This window comes from Hylaeus volcanicus, chromosome 5, assembly GCF_026283585.1.
Source record: "Hylaeus volcanicus isolate JK05 chromosome 5, UHH_iyHylVolc1.0_haploid, whole genome shotgun sequence".
NCBI classification, from domain to species: Eukaryota; Metazoa; Arthropoda; class Insecta; order Hymenoptera; family Colletidae; genus Hylaeus; species Hylaeus volcanicus.
Window position 1 is genome coordinate 1609565 of NC_071980.1, and position 19999 is coordinate 1629563.

Genomic DNA, 19999 nt, shown 5'->3' on the forward strand with positions numbered 1-19999 from the left:
ATACATTATTTAGTACGATATCTGTAATCTTAAATAAAATTAAATTAGAAATAACGATGCATTGAAAATGTACAGGCCCGATTCTCAAGTCTATTTTCAATACACTCCATGCTGCCCCCTACAGGCACTCGTGCCAAGTAGTTTCTACTAATCTACGACCTGCACGCAATTCTAAGTTTAAATTGAAATGTTTTCATCCGTGACGTTAGTACGTCATAATAACACAGAATAACACGTGCAACTTGTAAGTCAGTAGTTGGAGTAATGTTATAAAGTATACAATGATTTGCAATTTACATACGTAACAAGTACTCGTCGCGCATGCACATCGATAAAATATTAAACCTGAATTGTTTTTTCATATCTACTCGTTAGTAATAAAAACGAGAGAATATCACCTTACTTTCTATAAACAAGTATTCAAAATAAACATTCGGCGAAAATGGCGGGAAAGGAACAGTTCGATGAATTTCTAGGTGGATCTCAAAAGTTACCGAACGAGGTACACATTAAAAAACTTGTTTCTTCGAGAGCCAGCGAAATTGCTGCAATGACGTATTCTATTGGTATGTCGATCGATGCTTCGTTTCATGCATTCGGAATTGCGATACAAATATATTTTTACAAGACAGGAAATTCTAATTTAGCCTCAATATTTTTAAATTTACAGAGAACCCTCAACAAACGAAACTACTATTTCAAAAGCTTCCGGTATATATGCGCAGACGAGTAATGTCTCATAACGCGAAACGTTTGCCGCGCAGATTACAGGAGGCACATTTAAATCAAATGACTAAATCTGGATTGCCGCCCAAAACTAAAAGACCGTCGCGTAGGTATCGAAGACGACCACGTAATTTACTTTTGGAATACAATCGAAGGCAAAGAAACAAAATTTGGTTAGAGACCCACATTTGGCATGCCAAACGTTTTCATATGGTTGAAAAATGGGGCTACAGAATCGCGAGTCACGCGAACGACAAATGTTTTAGGGCCAACTATCGCGCTGTCGCGAGACATTGCTTGATGCAGGATATTTCTTATTACACATGCATCGAAATATATGGCCCAGAAGTAGTTCTAAAGGAAACCTTGAAAGACCATTGCAATCCACTCGAATTAACGTTCGTCGCAAAGATTTTTATTAGCGCCGCTCGAGAGGGGACATTAATGTTTTTTAAAAAGAACGGCTACCCTCAATCTCCGATCGGTTATGTCCACTTCCTGTGGAGACCAAGTCATTCTGATGTAAGGACGATCTGGATTTGGGTACATCCATCGTTTCTTAATGATTTCGTCGTAGAAATTGTATCGAGTTTCGAGTTCAAATCTGACGATGCTGATCCTACTTTTACGAGCAATCAAATCACAAAATCCTACTCATATGTTAACAATAAAAATTGTAAAATGATTATCCATAAGAATACTTTAAATCGATTTCGATTTTATGGCCCGTTATCGATAAGCATCTTAACGAACGTTTTGCGGTTGCCAAATTTTGATGATAAATTTTCTTCGATAACGAATGATATAAATGTAACGCCATTCGAAAATAATCAGATGGATTGCGACGAAGAGTTTCAAGATTCTAATAAGTCATGGCATATAGAATATTATAACAATCGAGAAAACATTGAATCTTTGAAACTTCAAAAACAGCTGTGGCAAACGTTAAAAACGCTACAGTCGCCTAGTCAATTGCCACCAAATATTGTTCTTGGATTTACAGTCTTAGATCCAAGGTTTCACCTACCCGAGAAAAGGTTGAAGCCGCGAAATGATATACGGGTGGCTGAAGTAATGCCAATGCCACCTACAAACGCGAATTCTAGTCCAATTTGGGAACAAGAGATAAGACAGAAAGTTAGCAGGGCATGCGTAACTATGAGTGCAGTTAACAAGCTCAGGAGCGAGTGTTTAGTTCCTGGTATAGACAATGATAAATACTTCAATGAAGAAATTATGACCAAGATTCCCATATTGCTAATTCAGAAACCTGGGATTGGTAACACAGGTACTTTTAAATTCATAAATGCTTCTAACTATAAGATATTTAGATTAATACTAATGTTATTTTTATAGGTTTAGGTTCTGCCATAGATGTCATTCTTCCAGCAAGTTGGGCAATGCCATTCTGGCTTGCATGTGTATTCCGTTGCGTGAGAGTTGGTGCACTAAGAGAATCAAAGTCTATCGCATTCGAATATGGACAAATGAAATCACCAGACATAAACGATCCAGATACACCTGCTTATACAAGGGAAGCATTGAGTACTAAATTAGAATTGAAAGAAAAATATTTTCGCTATCCACCGAACAGGCGTGTAAATTTTACAAAGCTTGGAATTTCTAGTCCCTTCTTCTGCGAATGGAAAATTCTAATGAAAGAATGGACGAATGTCGAAGATTTTTTTGTGTTAAGAAATCGAACGTTATTGCAATCATTACAAGTAAATTTATTGCACGGAGAAGTAAATCAAAATAAATACAAGAAATCAAAGAACTATATACCAAACCCTAATCTGAACAATCTATTTGAAAACAGAAACTGTTTAGTTCGCGTTAAAATAACCGTTTTACAAAAAGGGTGTCCTAGAAGATTCGCGTTAATATGCATGCCAAAAATCGAAGATGTAAATAAATTTAGAGGCAATAGAAATTGGTCAGGTCCTGTGGAAAAACTAAATCATGACTCGAATGAAGCTGCTAGAAAAATATTGAGAAAAAAACATTTATCTCTTCTGAAACGTTTAAAAAGACAAAGAATACGTCATAGAAATGCATTAACTAATAAAATAGATCAAATAATGAACCAAAACTTTCAAATCTTGAATCATGAAAACAAAACAAAGAAATTATTAGAAACAAGTCGTGAGGTTGTATATACACAATCCCAAAAAATGTCACAGTTGGTTCTTCCTGATTGTGTCAGTGTAAAACATTCTTGTGACAGAGAAATCATGGGATACATAACTGCAGCTGATTTTTCCTTTGCAGAAGCAAAAGGTATAGGTTTTGGATATGTAACATTAAATGCGATAATTGAATTGATTAACAAAATGTATACCTTTGTCCTCGTCAGAAATACTCAAACAAGACAATATAGAATTGCTAGAGTAGAAATAGCAATTTAGTAAAATAAAAATAATTTCATGACATTGTTCTTTCTTTTATTGTCCTTATGAATACTAAAGTATTTTGAAGAATTATTAAATATTAAATATCTACATAAAAATATTTTCTAGAAGATCAACTCTGAGTCAAACCTTACAGAAAAAGAACTGCATAACAATTTGAAAAAATATTTGCTTTCAGATAAAAATTATTTTTAAAAAATAAATGTTTAAGAAATATATGTAATTTTATCTTGTCGGAATTGAAAAAAAATACGATTACGGATGCGGTTACCAGAGCGATAAATATTGATAAATATTGATAAATATAGGCTATATAACTTCGAGCTTCAGTCAGATGTGATAAGATGTATGTATATGCCGCATTTACACAGATTATACTAAACTTTACTCGAATGTACTACTAAACTAAACCACTAAATTAGTGACGGTCATCATAGTTGCAGCTACTTATTTTTATTTTTATATAAAATGAAGCGTGTGGCTGTTGTAAGTATATGCACATATTAGAGATTATTGATTATAAAATATATATTTCGATGAATTTATTGTTCAAACCATTTCTATAAGTGTATCATAATGCTTTTAATTACATCGAATATTTAGGTAACCGGAGGAAATAAAGGCATTGGATTTTCCATTGTTAAAGCTCTTTGCAAACAATTTGATGGAATCGTATATTTGACAGCTCGCAATACAACGCTAGGTTTAAATGCTGTAAAGCAATTAGAGGAAGAAGGTTTAACACCAAATTTTCATCAACTTGACATTACAGATGAAAGTAGTATTATAACTTTTCGCGATTACTTGCAAAAAACGCATGGACGATTAGATGTGCTAGTCAACAATGCCGCGATTGCATTTAAGGTAATTACAAAATAATTTTATTTCCTTGTTTTCTTAAAAACATAATGCATACTTATTTTTACATATGTAGACAAATGCTACAGAACCATTTTCCTTGCAAGCTGAAGAGACACTAAGAGTAAATTATTTCGCTCTTAGAAAAGTGTGTAGCATATTGTATCCACTATTGAAATCACATGCACGTGTGGTACATGTTTCAAGTTCTAGTGGTCTTCTATCATTGATTCCTAGTGAATCATTAAGATCACGATTTTCTGATCCAAACCTTACAGAAGAAAAACTGGATAGCCTAATGCGTGAATTTGTTGAGTATGTTGAAGTGCTACAAATTTTATATGTAAAGTATTTGATATTTTAAGCATTCATTAAATGTAAACATAAATGAACTTTCAGTGCTGCAAAAGCAGACAAACATGTGGAAAAAGGTTGGGGCAATCGTGCTTATACTGTGAGTAAAGTAGGAGTCTCTGCTCTAGCTAGAGTTCATCAAAGAATGTTTAACTCAGACTCAAGAGAAGATCTTGTAGTAAATGCTGTACACCCTGGCTATGTTGACACTGATATGACTAGTCACATGGGAAATTTGACACCAGATCAAGGTGCCACAGCACCTACATTCTGTGCACTATTGCCAGAAAATACAGACATCAAAGGTAAATATATTTGGCACGATAAATCATTGGTCGAATGGACAAAAGATACATAAACATCCAAATTGTAACAATATAAATATTTCTTGTAGTTGGTTAAAATATAAATAATAAAAATTATGATTTTTTAATTTTATACGTAAATTCACTTTACATACTTATAAATACAAAAATTCATATTTTATATATTCAGTGTGTATTATTGTTAATTTCCATAATAAAATTGAAATAAACAACACTTCCCAACTTAAGAATATTATCAACTATCTTGCTTGAACTGCTGCTTCTTTTCGTGCAGCATCCTGCAATAGTTGAGTATCCACTTCGTCTCCTGGTAACTGTACATAGCGTACTACCGATCCTCGAATAAAACAATTTTTTACTGACAACTGAAATATAATATATATTTTCTGTTATCAACTTTCCTCTCATAGAGTTTTAAAAATTATTAATGATACAAACCATATGAGGGTATTTATCTGTATCTGCTACACTTATGTCTGTTAACTTTATATTCAAGTATTGATCAACAGAGTGTAGAGTACCGCAAATGCTAAAAACAAAATAGTCTCGTTAGAAGTTTTCATTAAATATGACGCATTTTTTTTTTATGAACTTACCTGAGATCATTCTTCAATTCTACAACAACATCCTTACCAACTAAGGATTTAAAAAACGAATAGAATAACTGTAAATATTACGAAAATAAAATTAGTTTGCTTTAGCAAAAACAACAAAACTAAGGTTAACCGGCCAAAACTGAAAACCGTAGACTTACCATTCTTGGAAAAATACAAATATATTTAGTGCTCTCTTGTCTTCTAATTATATTATTTACATAACAGAGTGCAATAAATATACGATTGAGATCGAAGTTTGTTTCGATTAGCAGCTAAAAATTGCTGTAATGACAATTTGTTTGGAAATGTCACTGTATGCGTTATTGAGTTTAAATTATGGACGTTAAGTTCGATATTGCTTTTGATTGGATCGCATGACTCTGACGCGGAATAATTTTATTTATATTTGCTATCGATCGCTATGTATTTACGAAGATAATTGCAGATAGAAGATATTAATCGAAAGAATTTGATATGCTATATAAAACATTTTCGTTTGCATCAAGTTTTTCAATTTGCTCGTGCTTCTATCGTGATTGGAGGATCGTCTATCGGTACGTAGAACGCCACCAATCGTTCTTTACACGTAATCGTGAAGAATATCATCAAGGTCGGCTTTTCAATAAAGTTTTGTCAAAATATGTTTTAGTGTTCTTTAGATCTCGTACTTATTTGTGTAATTTACAAAGAATTTCGTTTAATAACTCGTAAAATGTTTCAAACGTGTCATCTACTGAAGAAGATCACCGTTTTGCGGTTGGTAACAGAAGGGCGTTGACATATAATCTAAAAGGCGAAACGAGAAGATGCGTCTGTGACATTAATTCGCCAGTAGCAACTCGATCGGATTCGTTGTTACGGTTAATCTTTTATAAACTAATTGAGAAACATGTCAATTAATTTAACGAAAAACAAAGACGCTTTGGTAGCTGCTTGGCACAGCGTAGTCGACGACAAATCGTCTACTAACTGGTAGGCTCTCATCTCTTTCTTCACTGTTACATTTTTCTCGTCGCGGTAAAGCATTATTGTCACACTACTAGCAAACACAAATGTTCAATTAAAATTATGAATAAATCGCATTCCTATAATTAATATCAACCTCTTTTGTCGTTATCGCAAGATATAAATAGCGTGAGATATGTAATTAACATTTTCTGTCATAAAACATACTTTATAGCTTTCAGTTGCATTGATTGATAACTGAACAGATTTTTAAAGAGAAAATTCTATGTTGCTTTTAAGTTAATAAAAATGTTATATGCTTAAATTCATCTTAATATCAATGTTGTGTTAAATGTTATAAGCGATAATGTTACACATTAATTTTTTAAGAATATATGTAATTAAGTGTTTATCATTATTAATATTCGTGTCATACACAGGGCTTTATTCGGATATGAAGGGCAGACTAACAATTTAAAGGTTGTTGCAACAGGAACTGGTGGTGTGGAAGAATTAATTGATCGATTAGACAGTAGTTATATCATGTATGCCTTTTGTCAAGTAATAGATACTAAAACAACCCTGCCAAAATGTCTTTTAATAAATTGGGTAAGAATTTAAAAATAAGAATCATAGAAGTATTATATTACTCTAATCAAAATATGTATTACAGCAAGGAGAAGGTGCACCAATAGTTAGGAAGGGTACTTGCGCAAATCATATTAGAGATGTAGAAAAATTACTGAAAGGTGCTCATATAACAATTACCGCTCGCTCTGAAGATGACGTCGAAGTAGATTTTATTATGCAGAAGCTTGCCAGAGCAACAGCTTCTGCATATAAATTTAACGAGCCACGCGGCGAGAACGAAGGTAACGCGGGTCCGGTTGGTACCACATATCGCAGGTATGTATCATACAATTCACGACAAAGGGACTAGATATCTAAACTTAAAGATAACATATATTGCAGAGTAATCCCAGAACAAGAAATAAATGCCACCGAACGCGATCAATTTTGGCAAAAAGAAGAAATGGAGGAGAAGAAAAGACTAGAACAGGAACGCACGAAATGCGAGCAGGAACGTCAAAGACTCGAAGAAGAAATTAGAGCTCGAGAAGAAAAAGAAGCTCTGCTTAGAGAACAAAAAGTAAAGAAATATTGCAAATTTAAATCGTATATTTATCGCTACATATTTCATTAACAGAATTTTGGTACGTTTACAGGTCACTGCCAAAGAAAACTCAATAGCACGGCAGAAAATGGCAGAACAACGCGCGGAGGAAGCCAACAATTTACGTAATCAAATGGCAGCAAGTCAGCATTTTAGTAATGACGTTGATGATAGTCATAAGTCGCGAAGCGAAGAATTGCGACGGCAAAGAAGTAAAGAAACGCAACAGTTAATAGCTCAAAGAACGATAAATGCTCGCGCAGTTTTTGAGCAAAATTCAGCTGCCGGTCAAATGAAGTCGTCATCGGTACAACAATTCGTTCAGAAAAACAGCCACGTGGAAGCAGCTAAGAAAGCTCTTGAGGAGAATCAGCAGAAAGATCCACCTCAGACTAAAGTAGAGGAAGAAGCGAAAGTTGAAGTGAATACGACACATAACTTGGATTCGGTAACAGATTCTGTTTCGGTTACACCCTCGGTTCAAACCCAATCTGTAGAAGCAAAAGTGGCCGATCCGCAAGAAGAACCCGAAGAATCATTGGCGACGAAAGAAGTCGTTACCGAAAATGAATTGTACAGCCAAATGGATGGTCAGTACTTATACTTTGATCCAAACAACGAAGGAATGACAGCAAGGGCGCTATACGATTATCAAGCAGCCGACGATACAGAAATTACTTTCGATCCTGGAGACATTATTACGCACATAGATGCTATCGATGAAGGATGGTGGCAAGGTCTTGGACCTGATGGAACTTATGGACTTTTTCCAGCTAATTATGTTGAAGTTATCGAGTATAACACGACATGATAAGAAACACGCTTGTAAAAATAGACTACCTTTGTTTCCGATCGAAAGAAAACCGTGCTTGCTTGTTCGTATACGAAAAAGTGATATTCAGTATTTTTCATTGTTACAGTGACTTTGCATTTTCCTTTTAACACAGAACGTACAATTTTAAGTATTTAGATATCATGTATTTCGGAGAATTGTGCGCATTCATAACAAGAGAACTAATTATGTTTTGAAGACGACTGCACACATATTAAAGAAGGAATTTAATATTTCTAATAATAATCACGCAGTAAATAAATATTGTTAATATTCTAGCGGACAAGATTTTAAACTTTAATAGTGTCACAATGCCAATACATACACAAATGGCGAAGTACGTCTTCCCATGTTTAACATCTCGAATGAAAAATAAATTAGCCGTAAACGAATATATCTTTTTATAACATTCTCTGACGAAAATCGATGCGATCATAGGAATAGCGTATTTAATAACTTAGCAAAATACCCTTGCATTTACAAAATGTAATAACTACTTATTTAGGAATATGTTTAATTCTTTAAACAATAAATACTTAAATTTGTTATAGTATCCAATGGTATTTTAGTCAGCAACGTCCATGGATTTGATGAAATTTTTATTACAGAAAATGATGTCAATTTTATTTTATAAATATCTTTACTTTATTTTACATGTAATAGTTCTGGAATCTGTCTATTAAAACGGTTTTATTAATCTTACGTTACCATACGATATAGAAATCTTTACAAATGATCTTATCGAATTAAAATGGAATCACAATATCAATGTTACAGAAGTAGAATCATCTGCGATAATTTTGATTTTGACTTCCGCCCCCGCTACCTCCTGCATGACTTAAAAATGCTAAGTGGCCTTTCGGACATTTGTTAGCGTAGTGACCTTTAGTTCCGCATTTGTAACAAGTAACTTCTTCGAGTGGCTTTTGAGGTCCTCGAGGAGGCGGCCCGTTATGCATATTCATGTGATGCGCCGAATGAGAATTACCTTCTATTTCTTGCCTAACTTGTGCTTCGCGTACATCGGGCGGCATTTTATTGCAGTATATAGCTTTATGACCGCCTTCCCCGCAAAAATGACACGTGATCATCACTTTTTTTCCTTCTTTAGGCTGCATATCTTGTACTGCCGGTAATTCAAATCTCGGACTGGAACCAAGTAAGAAACGTTACGCGAGTCGTCGAGTTTAAACTGGACGTATTTCAAAACTTGGCATAACGAACTTACTGCATGAATTTACAATTTGGACCTTCGGGACAAAATCCAGCTAGGTACGCCATACAAAGAACACGACGCACGTGTCGATGTCGGCACAGCGGTCCGTGCCTACAAAATCCACGATCGTACCAAGGACAATCTCTGACTTTAGTTTCTGGATCGATATGCAAGAATGGACATTCCTTATTGTGACAGGCATCTAATAATTCATAAATGACGTTAATACACCTGTACTATGAGAAAGCGAAACAGGATATAAGTGTATTATAAATGTGTCCTTGTAAATATGTAAAACACACTTACTAAATCTAGAATAAAAATAACATTCTGGCATTTTTGTCATATCATATTCGTGTAAAAATTCGCACTGGTCGCCCTTTTTACAAAGACCTCTTAACCAATGTTTACAAACAATGGTACGATCTCCTCGTACATGTCGAAATGGACAGGAGGCTCCTTTAACGCATGTACCTCTTGGATAAAATTGACATACAGCAGCAGTAGATTCTAGAAAACATATTAAAATTGGAGATCGAACAAATATAACCAACGACAAGTAAACAACGTAAATGTAAATTAAAAAATCAATATTTTGTTAAGAATTGTTAAAGTAATAAAACATCTTTTATTCAAGGAATATACAACAGCAATATTTATTATTTTACACTTTAATCGACACATTTTTATAGATTTGTGTTGCTAATTTGTTCTACGCTTCCCATGGTATAACCTAACGAAGCGTGTATCGGTGTACACTGAAAAAACAATTACGTACTATCCATCCCAGCAAATGGTAAAGGAAGAGCTCCATATTGTTCGTCAAGAGCGATTTCAATATCAAATCGCATATGATCCACGTTTGCCACTATGCACTCCATTATTATTTGAAATAATCAATCAACAATCACAATTGAGTACGTTCGTCTCTATTGACTACACATCACCAGTAACTGCATGTTTAAACCATTTTACGATTAAATATTCACGCATCGTGTGTATTTAATATATAAGCGTGTTCAACACTATTTTCTCCAATTTTCTATTTAGAAGTATTCATAGTGTTTATTGATCAAAGAAGATCGCAAATATTATGAGTTCCTCTTCGCGCGACCATCGTTGACCATCGTTTTGCACGTGCGTGACAATTACACGGTTTCTTCACAGCGCGCTCTGTGAAAGATTTCTTTCGACGATCGAATGGTCGTATAATGGTAAGTAAAAAATATTGAAAGTAAAACTCATATTATAATATTGGCAGGGTAAAATAAATTTCTATTTTAATTCAACTTTTGTAGGTACGTTTTTAAAGAAAAAATATCAAAGGGTATACATAAAAAGAAGAAATACCTAATTCAAATGACGCGCGATTTTCATTCAACTTAATAGCCATCTCGCGGTGAATTGATAGAACTAAAATTCCGACCTCCGTACAGCGCACCACCGGGAAAACGCCCAAGCTTGACATCGAATAGTTCCTCTTTTTAACGCTAGATGGCGCCATTTATGTGGTAATTTACAGACATTATGGTAATATATCGACGAGTCGGTAAATCACGACGTAAATGGCGCCATCTAGCGTTACGAAAAGGGACTGTTCGAGGACAAGCTTGGGCGTTTTCCCGGTGGTGCGCTGTACGGAGGTCGGAATTTTAGTTCTACCTATTCACCGCGAGATGGCGATACCAATTATTGTTCCGTGGGAGCGCGTAATTTCATTTTAAAAATGATTATATATCCAAATTAATGAAATCTTTCGTGCAAAATGTCCTACGTGGCGTTTAATTCGTCTTATCTTGATTAACGATCTATAAAATCTGTTGAGTCAAGACACGAGATAACATATGCTCGCGAGAGATCGATATACTTCAATTAAAAGTATCTCTATTTTGAAATAAAGCTGGTCAGTCTCTCTCGCGCTCTCTTTTTCGATTTAGCCGGTACACCGTGGAAAGGAAGGATACTTAGGAAATCAGCGCTACGAAGTAAATCCAGCAGAGCGTGAAGGGGGGTCCTACGACACAGGATGTTCTCCTACCTTCCGTGTCTTTCACGCTCCGAGCCCTCCTACCGTAATATCGTCTATTCGTGGAAAGATACCGGCGGTGGTGTTCGAAACAATGGCACGGAGCTCGTAAATACGTGCGAACCGCGAGAAATTCATGCCACTCTCGACAAACCGAAGACGTTAGAAAAAGGCCCGGAGCTCTTATTCATCAGGGAGACTCGCGAAGCCGTTGAAAGCCATGAAACGAAAGTCCTCTCGTTCGCCGGCCTGTCGCTTCGATTATAAGACTTTCTCAACTCGAATTAGTTGGTCTTACGACGTTCCTTCAGAGGAGACACCCGACTGCAAAGGGCGCACAGAGTATTCGAGTATAAAATGGTTCGCGCAGAATCTTTTGTATTTAGCGCGAAGGAATCGACAATCCTGTACGAAACCTAGGCGCAATTCGTGTTGGCCTGGCAATCCACGCGATAAGTCGCTAAGCTTTCCCGTCGACTTTTATTCCTCCGGTTCGTATTTACCTCGCGTAACGGTATCGTCCAAATTAGGCGACCGTTGCGCCGGTACACGCTAACAAACGCGCTTTTTGTTAATCGGCCGCTTCCCCGTCTCCGAACCGTGACTCTACGGCGGACACGGTTTGCCTGTGCCCATTACCGGAAACAGTAAATCGTTTCCTCCTAAATTACGGAGGCGAGAAACCACGGGCACCTCGGACGCCGCGAAATAGATTACTCCGAAGGATCATTTACCGGGCGCGCGAGCTTCGCCGCTTATGGCGGCCACGGATCGCGCAGAAACGCGGTATATCACGCTCGAATCGCTCTCTGCTAGGAAAACACGCTCAACGATTAGTACGATACATACTTCCTATTACAATTGTAGATTTCGTGCCGCGTAGGGAGTGTTGCAGAGATCGACGCGATAATTATGACGGAACGCGTACCTGCGTACCGTGCCGGACATAACCATCGCCAAGGGAGCAATCCTCGGAATAAAACTGGCCGCAGGCGTGGTGAAAATCATCGCGGACGTTTCATTTGCGCCACAATAAAACTTTATCGACGTGTATCCAAGCGTTGGGTATGCAAGTAATACGAACAAGTAAGATATTCGACGCTTTCAAGGTCCTACTTCTTCGTAGTTGATATTAATCAAGTATCTTGGGTGTAAGATGCGTGATTTTGAATTTTTATTTTTATTACAACGAAATAATAAAATACTAAATTTATTAATTAAAAGTTTCACCGACCAAAGCCAATGACCACTGTACGCGTATGTCTGCGATCGGAGGCGGGAATGACGATGGAAAAGCACCGTCTAATTGCGTGAAACTCCACGGTACGATAATTCCAGGAGGACGGTTGGCCAGCTATGAAATTTTATGAAGGAAAATAAGAAAATCAAAGGCCATCGCGGGGAGAAACCCCGTCCGGCAAGCGCATGCCGTGACAAGCCAGCGTTCGAGGCACGAGCTATATCGCGAGTCGCTTCGGTACCCCCGAACGAGTACGCGCGAGCTGCCGAAGAGACAGAAGGAGAGCAGCGAGGAAAAAAGCCAGGATGGCGAAGGAACGGGGACGAAGGAGCACGCAGAGACGTGGAAAGGAACAATGACTCCGCGGTGGTGCTCCAACGTTTATAGGGCCGTATCGGCCGACAGCGGGGTGGGTTGTGTTCGTAATTAGTCATAGTGCGATGCGCTAACAGCGGCACTCTGCAAGACTGAGCCTCGCTCGTTCGTTCCTTCGTGCGCTCCTGGCGACTCCGGGCTAACCTCGGAAGCATGGCTAAATCATTTACCGGGTGACGCCAAAGTGTTCGAGTAGCCGACACGATTTTCAATTTCGTGTCGTACGTCTAGAAACGTACGCATGAGAAACGAAGAATGTTACGGTTCAGTTCTTTTGAATCTTTTCTCGAAGACAAATTTTTGTTACGGATCCGATCAGCCGTATACCAACTTTCCGCTTTTTTCCGAAGCGGAAGTTCGCGTGCAACTATCGGAGCACTCGCGAGCGTTAACATTGTTTCGAATTTAAACGAAAAATATTCCCTCGCAACAGATTCTCGAGTTGAATTTCTCCATCGTCGCGGGTGTCGCGAAACGACTCCAGCGTCAAGTTAAAATTCGCATCACGGCAACAGATGCTAGTCGCGAAACGACTTTGCCGCGATCAAAGAACTCGCGGCTGCACGCGTAACGGACCACGGCAGTCGCATCTGCCGCGAACCGCGACTTGATTTATGCCTGTTCTGACTAACGGATCGTTGCAAATTTCATAATCGAGACCACGCGAACGGACGCTCCTCGCCTCTCGTAGCAGTCAGAAATTTCCAAAACCTGGCCAAAGGTCGTTCTTGAGAATAAAAACTAAAATCGTCGTGTAAGAATCGTAACGTTATGCATTTAAATACTCGAAACTGATATTTAGATCATTTTCGTATTAGATATCAGAGAAGCTCAGGGAAGCTCTAACGAATACGAAAAAGGTACGAGTATAGCCAAAATGGAAAACTTACCGTACGTGGCAACCATCCGAATACGGCATTTACGGCAAATGCGCGGAAAATGCACTGACCCAAACGTCTAATTTTGAACGGTAAAAACGATGCGAGCATTTCATCTTTAACAAGATGTAAAGCGTATAACAAGATCGCAGAAGTAAACCGTATCGACGCTTGCGAAGCACATTTCCAACTCCGGTTTGTATCGCAAAAAAATAAATAAATTAGAGAAGCGCGGTTCCTTGTTTGGAAAATGTTCGAAAGAGGAAACGAAGCAAACTTGAAATTTATTCGAAGCCTAGGCTTTTGCCCATTTTCTCGGACGGTTTTCCGGGGTTTGCGTATTTTTCAAGACCACCCCGTAGAAGCGCACCTGCACGATGGAAGACACCACCTCCTCGGTGCGTTAGGCACGGAGGGTTGCAGAATCTGGCGGCGGGAAGGTGGTAATCGCGAGGGAAGGACAGGTACCGACTCGGAGAAAAGGAGAGACGAAAAGCGGCAGAGCGAAGCCACAGGCGGCCAGCCGTGTCTCCGGCGAACTCGGTCGGCGGCTCTCTTGCCAATCCCGGCAAGTTTCCACTTCTATGTGTGTTTATGCACCTCCAGCGTGGCTGTCGTACTCATCGACCATGGGCTCCACTTACGTCGAGCACACATCACGCGCGATGTATGTTCTACCGGCGAACAAACGACGGTGCGCTGACCTTTTCCGCGCTGGATAGAAACCACGCGAGGAAAAGAATCGCTCTCCTCGTGACTTCCTGCACCGCGCACCGTGCCGCTGGAAATTAGTCGTAAATATTTTCAAACGAACGAGGGTTATCGACGAGGAACGATGTTTGTTTACTGAAAAGCGACTCGGTCGTTCGGTCGCGGACGCGTCGCTCCTGAATCTGTATCGACGACTCGTTTCGAAGATAAGTTTATACATTATCGGGCGAAAAATTAGTTGGCACCGCGAGTCGTACAGGCTGCAAGCTGTCAGCCACTACGAGAACGGCTTGTATCATCAATAGAAAGCATCAAACGAGAGCCGGTTTACCGACTAGATTAAGATATGCCGCAGCCTCGAACGTCGTAATTTGTACCGTGGAATCTCGTAGACGCTTCAGGTATGACGCTAAGTCGTAGATAGGCATCTGGTAACTACGAGGTTTGGGTTAGACGGCCTATTTAGTACGCAGGACGCGTCGCGCGCAATTGGGATGCGTCGCCATCGAGCATCGGGTGCCTCGGTGTCGTGGAAAATTAACAGATAATTTTATTCCTAAATCTAAGGTGTTGTTTTCGACCCTGTCGAAGAAGCGACTCCGCGAAGACGATTAGACGTCGACGGTGAAACGACTCGGCCGAATTGACTCCACGAAAGATCCACGAAAGGACAGCGTGTCAAATAAAGCGATTTCTTTTCCGCCCCTCTGTCTCACCTCGCAGCTGCGAGCTTCACCTGCGAAACGGTCCGTTGCCTGTGAGCCATCGGCACTGCAGGTCTCTTACCTGTTGAAGCGAGCCAAACATTGCGCGTCGTCCAACACCTGTTACACAGAACTACGCATGACTCAGGTTTACCGCTGCCTACCGATCGACGAATATTGACATTAAACGAACGTATCACGATCCCCACGGTGTTGACGCTCGATGGACGAGCACAATTTTACTCGAATTATAATTGGCTGGAACATCTTTTTTCCATACATTATGCTTGTCATTCAAACGCAGGTTTCCTAACAAAAAGAAACATCAGAGCTTGCGTTGATACTTTTACTGCAACGCGAGAAAGAAAGCAAACGATAATAAAATATTCGACTTTCTGGCTCGAGAGAGACGCGCGCCCACGGTTTATTTGTCAAGGGATTTCAGGAGCGCGATCGTTGGGTCAGGGCCGAGAGCCAAACGCGATAGTCGACTTCCGTCAGCCCGTACGGTCGACAAAGAGGAATTTGTAATGCGGCGGAAATGTTGTTCCCAGAGGGGTAAGCCGTAAACCGGGCCCGTCACGTAGGTATCGCCTCTACAATGGGAAATATTCCATGAAAAAGTATAAATACGTATAGCCACGGATTCGTTCGTCTCGATGGCGCGCCGCTTACGGGTGGTACCGACGAATGGCGCGTCGCTTAGAATTCAGAACGTATCGCTTTAAGGTCATAAAGGAATTACGGGCACCGGTGAATCCGAGAAGCGTGCGCGGGATTCACTGTGAGAACTGATATCACTTACAGATACCGTGCACGAATGTCGACTCCTAAATTAAACTGTGAGACAAGCTCACCGGGCCGAGCGCTCGTTCTCGTCTACGCGCTACACTTAATCAGAGGACGAGGCCGAGGGGTGTCGAGGATCCTTATCTGGTCACAGTTAAAAGTTAACAGCTAAAAAACCGACCGGTTGCATCGTTCCACCGGCTTTTCGTCACTGCAGGACCACGGACTTGCCCGTTTTCGGGACAGCGACCACGAAATATCAGATGAGAGATAGTCGTTAGATAAGTGGTCAGAGCCCCGGGAAACCAGTTTTTCGTACGTAACGATTATAGGCCGACGGATGAGATGACGTGAACTCGCGAGGATAACACAACTCGACCTCCTTTTTTCCTCTTTATCTCGGTCCCTCGGTCGACGATGCGAGATTCCGTGCACTCGAGTCGCGCTCACCGAAAAACTGAATTCTATCGTTCCGATTAACCCTTTGAGTGTCAAGTTTGAGCGAAACATTCATTTTACAATCATGTACCTTTGCTGAAAATTGTCTGACATTTCTCGGGTACGCATGAAAATTTCCTCTGGCACTGAAAGGGTTACGCATCGCTAAACCGATACCGTTTTTCACCTTCAATCGTAAGAAAGATACGAACTACTCGACTCGCGCGACTCACCTGTACCGTACACCATGTAGCTGACGCGACACGCGATAGAGTTAGTTTTTAAATCGAATTCGATTCGCAGCAGGGCAGGACGCGTCTCGTGTTGCATCTTCGAGCATTAAAGCCGCATTACCCGACTCCCGTGAGTACGAGTCGACGAGGTCTCAGGAGCACACGGAGCTTACTTCGGGTCCCGCGATACCGAGATACTCCACGGTGGCGCGATGAAAACCAGTTTCTCGTGAAAAGCGACTACGGAGTAGCCTCCGTTCGCTCGAGGATGCGGAGCATGGGGCAGAAGGAGACTCGTCCAGACATAATATCGCGTCTCGAATTCCCCTGGTTTTATTTATAACGTCACCGCGCAGTTCTTCGTCGCCTTCGAGGGCATATGGTCGGGATCGATCGGACGGAGGACCGGTGGAGAACCGTTCGGGTAACACCTGTCCGAAACGCGAGGCGTAGCCAGCTTTTCCTTCGTCTCGACCTCGCGGGCTCCTTGCTTTGGCGACGCGCCAACCTTTCGACGGCTTCTTCGTCGCTACAGCGAACATATCGCTGGTACCGTTTTGGTGCAGCTCCAAAACCTCGCGGATTAATGTACCCGAGCGGCGTTTTCGGATCGTTTTCGCTACTCGACCTCCTCGAGTTTCGAGTTTCCGCCTGCGTTGGACAAAATTCAATCTACCATCGTTTTTGGGGGTAACAAATATATTCGTTATCATTCACATAGTACATAATAACGACCCACAAAGGTATTCGTACGACGCTTCATAGAGTCGATTTTCTTTTGTTTACATTGCCGTGTCACATTGGAAATGATTTCTACAGCTCACAGCGAGTCGAGCGAGTCGGCCGAAAGACGAACGCGGAGACATTCCTGCGCGAAAAAGCGACGTCGCGCGTTGCTTCCAAGATCCGAGGCCAGGTTTAGGTTGAAGCTTCGCGGTTTAGAACGGGGCGACCGAGGAATTCGAATCCCAACCATCTGCTCTAGCAGCAAACTCTAGTACTTAGATGCCCCCCTCCTAGTTTCTTGTACACCTTCGTTCCATCTCTGTTTCGCCGTGTCTTCCTCCGTTCCTCCGGTATCTTCCCGTCTCTAAGGCCAGCGTTACGGTGCTGAATGTCCGGTTAATGCACCTGCGTACTCCGTGGCTCGCGAGCGGAACACCGTGAAGCGAAGAGGACAGCGCGATGGAACGAAGAATAGAACGCGGAGGACAATCATGGCGCTACGAGTCGCCATCGATGACGAGACGAAGAGGACATAAGGCGACCACGTGGACCGGCTCGATCCGTGGACCACAGGAAAATAGGAGAGACGCGAATCGGAACGAGCACGTCGAATCGCCGCGGTCTGTCGTCGTTTTCGCACACGGAAACCGGCAGATAAAAATAGACGTTGTTTCTTCCTTATTCGTCCTGTTCAACTGGTGGCTGGAAACCTTCGATTCTGGGACAGATTCGATGAATATCTTCTTTTGGAAAATTCGTGGGTCGGCTGGGTTTACTTTGCAGAGTTATACTCGAAGTTATCTCAAGTATTAGGTAGGAGTATTTAAGAAATAAAACGATATTGCAGAAATAGAGATTCGAAATGGTTAAGGAAATTGCACGCGATTTCCATCAATTTCTTTATAGAGACATTCGGCAGCTTCACGGATGGCTATCGGCAAGATCGTAGCGTTAATTAATTCGCGGACGTACGAGTAGCCAAGGTAATTTCTAATTTCGAGAGGTAAAATAAAATTGCACGCTGTAGATGGTTAAACGCGGTTGCGGTTAGCACAGTCTATCCCGAACCCATCGTTCCCCGAGGAACGCGAGGGATCGAGAAGACGTAATGTTAAGTTGAGGACGCTATCGGCGAGTTTGGTCTTATTCCATTCGTTCTTTTCATAACTTTCCGACTTTATGCTGCCGATCATTGGATTTTTCTTCACCTCCGTGGCTTACGGTCGACTAGTCGAACACGATAGGAAAGATCCTCCGCTCGATTCTCGAACGTCCCGTCTCCTCCCGCTTCTTCCTCGTTGCCTCCTTCTTCCACTTCTGCTTCGCGGCTCCACCATGCACCAATTCATAAAATCCCTGGAGCGAGCCTAAGCGCTCCACTAACTCCGTCGACGAGTCGCTGACCTCGGGATTCAGCCGTGCGCATCAGCTGCATTTCTCCATGCGCATAGACCAGTTGCGCTGCGATGGTCATGGTAATCTCGAAGGAACAAGGAACGCCGATTCGTCTAGGCGAAACAAGGAAACGCCGCTGAACGAAAAAGGGAGACGGTGGAAATTACTAATTCCATCGGCCGTCTTCCGAGCTCGACGTCCTTTGGCAAGAAAACGCGCCAAAGACAATTGGGAAAAACCGCTTGTCGTCCATTATCGCGCTCTCCTAGGATTTCCTGTTCTTCGAGATTCGGGAATTCCAGGTGGTCTCTTTGGTTCGCGGGATCGGGCAGTCCCGTTCGAAAACGCTCGAGAATCTCGACGATATTCTCGTTCCAGATCGATAAATGCTTCTCCGACTATTCAACCCGAAGTTTATACGTTTCGTTAAACGGTGGTGCTTATTTGTCGATACTCGACAGGCTGCATTTATCATTCCGGCGTGAAATAATCTCGAAGTGGGCAATTACCAGAAATAATTATCGTCCATGACAATTCAGCTAGACGCGAGAGCTCTCGGCGAAAAGAATGGCGGCGTGGACATCTCGTGGACGTTTAACGACGTTCTCTTTCGAATGGAATAATAATTGCGCGTCCAGTCCTGGGACAAATGAATCAAACGGAGATCGAAGAGATCGAAGAATCGTCTGTCGCAATTCAGCGTCCATCGCGGTGTTCGGTTCGCAGAGGTTCTTAGCTCTTGGAAGCCACCGTGTAAATTCTATCAAAGTCTATGTTACTCTACGCCGTGGTACGATCATGCCCCACTCCGGCACGACTACACGTGAAAAGTCACGCTCTGCTGGATCAGGTATAGTTAGTCTCTAATGTACTGGGTGGCTCATCGTTTCTTTTAACTAAATCGTTGTTGGATTGTCGCAAAACTTTCGCGACAGCTACATCCTTCCGAACAAGCTTCGTTCGAAAGACAGTTTTTAAAAGAAAGATAGTTACGAGGTTTTCCGAGTCATCTAATCAGCAACGGTATAGTATAACCTGCCCCGGCG

General features: G+C 41.0%; 5 protein-coding genes across 7 annotated transcripts; 3 read left to right on the top strand and 2 right to left on the bottom strand.

The window, feature by feature from the left end:
* Positions 1 to 185: 185 nt before the first annotated feature.
* LOC128877333 (ribonucleases P/MRP protein subunit POP1-like) lies at positions 186 to 3601 on the top strand. Of its 3 annotated transcripts, none has more exons than XM_054124552.1 (4): positions 186 to 566; positions 671 to 2014; positions 2083 to 3006; positions 3446 to 3601. In XM_054124552.1, the coding sequence occupies exons 1-4, from the start codon at positions 443 to 445 to the stop codon at positions 3475 to 3477; spliced, it is 2424 nt and encodes an 807-aa protein (XP_053980527.1). In that variant the 5' UTR covers positions 186 to 442; the 3' UTR covers positions 3478 to 3601. The 3 variants fall into 3 exon arrangements, with proteins under 3 accessions (XP_053980527.1, XP_053980528.1, XP_053980526.1); XM_054124553.1 differs by lacking the exon at positions 3446 to 3601 and adding an exon at positions 3316 to 3442 and having other exon boundaries at positions 187 to 566; XM_054124551.1 differs by lacking the exon at positions 3446 to 3601 and having other exon boundaries at positions 187 to 566; positions 2083 to 3156.
* On the top strand, positions 3480 to 4785 carry LOC128877340 (carbonyl reductase [NADPH] 3-like). Its single transcript, XM_054124570.1, has 4 exons — positions 3480 to 3623; positions 3741 to 4001; positions 4072 to 4310; positions 4395 to 4785. Exons 1-4 carry the CDS (start codon positions 3606 to 3608, stop codon positions 4705 to 4707), a joined length of 831 nt encoding a protein of 276 aa, XP_053980545.1. The 5' UTR covers positions 3480 to 3605; the 3' UTR covers positions 4708 to 4785.
* Positions 4761 to 5721, bottom strand: LOC128877341 (U6 snRNA-associated Sm-like protein LSm2). The gene is made up of 4 exons (XM_054124571.1): positions 5430 to 5721; positions 5272 to 5339; positions 5114 to 5204; positions 4761 to 5040 (listed from the first exon to the last, which is right to left on the bottom strand). The coding sequence occupies exons 1-4, from the start codon at positions 5430 to 5432 to the stop codon at positions 4915 to 4917; spliced, it is 288 nt and encodes a 95-aa protein (XP_053980546.1). The 5' UTR covers positions 5433 to 5721; the 3' UTR covers positions 4761 to 4914.
* Positions 5722 to 5879: 158 nt separating this feature from the next.
* On the top strand, positions 5880 to 8775 carry LOC128877335 (drebrin-like protein). The gene is made up of 5 exons (XM_054124562.1): positions 5880 to 6243; positions 6657 to 6825; positions 6890 to 7122; positions 7189 to 7366; positions 7443 to 8775. The coding sequence occupies exons 1-5, from the start codon at positions 6161 to 6163 to the stop codon at positions 8199 to 8201; spliced, it is 1422 nt and encodes a 473-aa protein (XP_053980537.1). The 5' UTR covers positions 5880 to 6160; the 3' UTR covers positions 8202 to 8775.
* LOC128877339 (cleavage and polyadenylation specificity factor subunit 4) lies at positions 8485 to 10594 on the bottom strand. Its single transcript, XM_054124569.1, has 4 exons — positions 10217 to 10594; positions 9745 to 9948; positions 9451 to 9640; positions 8485 to 9371 (listed from the first exon to the last, which is right to left on the bottom strand). The coding sequence occupies exons 1-4, from the start codon at positions 10317 to 10319 to the stop codon at positions 9008 to 9010; spliced, it is 861 nt and encodes a 286-aa protein (XP_053980544.1). The 5' UTR covers positions 10320 to 10594; the 3' UTR covers positions 8485 to 9007.
* Between the last annotated feature and the right edge of the window lie 9405 nt (positions 10595 to 19999).

Coding starts and splice junctions, on each gene's coding strand:
- LOC128877333 (XM_054124551.1), top strand. CDS start 443: ATGGCGGGAAAGGAACAGTTCGATGAATTTCTAGGTGGATCTCAAAAG. Junction 567..670: donor TGCAATGACGTATTCTATTG/GTATGTCGATCG, acceptor TTAAATTTACAG/AGAACCCTCAACAAACGAAA. Junction 2,015..2,082: donor ACCTGGGATTGGTAACACAG/GTACTTTTAAAT, acceptor TTATTTTTATAG/GTTTAGGTTCTGCCATAGAT.
- LOC128877340 (XM_054124570.1), top strand. Junction 4,002..4,071: donor ATGCCGCGATTGCATTTAAG/GTAATTACAAAA, acceptor TTACATATGTAG/ACAAATGCTACAGAACCATT. Junction 4,311..4,394: donor CTAATGCGTGAATTTGTTGA/GTATGTTGAAGT, acceptor ATGAACTTTCAG/TGCTGCAAAAGCAGACAAAC.
- LOC128877341 (XM_054124571.1), bottom strand. Junction 5,205..5,271: donor GAATTGAAGAATGATCTCAG/GTAAGTTCATAA, acceptor TTTTGTTTTTAG/CATTTGCGGTACTCTACACT. Junction 5,041..5,113: donor CAGATAAATACCCTCATATG/GTTTGTATCATT, acceptor ATTATATTTCAG/TTGTCAGTAAAAAATTGTTT.
- LOC128877335 (XM_054124562.1), top strand. CDS start 6,161: ATGTCAATTAATTTAACGAAAAACAAAGACGCTTTGGTAGCTGCTTGG. Junction 6,826..6,889: donor AATGTCTTTTAATAAATTGG/GTAAGAATTTAA, acceptor TATGTATTACAG/CAAGGAGAAGGTGCACCAAT. Junction 7,123..7,188: donor GTTGGTACCACATATCGCAG/GTATGTATCATA, acceptor CATATATTGCAG/AGTAATCCCAGAACAAGAAA.
- LOC128877339 (XM_054124569.1), bottom strand. CDS start 10,319: ATGGAGTGCATAGTGGCAAACGTGGATCATATGCGATTTGATATTGAA. Junction 9,949..10,216: donor ACCATTTGCTGGGATGGATA/GTACGTAATTGT, acceptor TATGTTTTCTAG/AATCTACTGCTGCTGTATGT. Junction 9,372..9,450: donor CCAAATTGTAAATTCATGCA/GTAAGTTCGTTA, acceptor ACTTGGTTCCAG/TCCGAGATTTGAATTACCGG.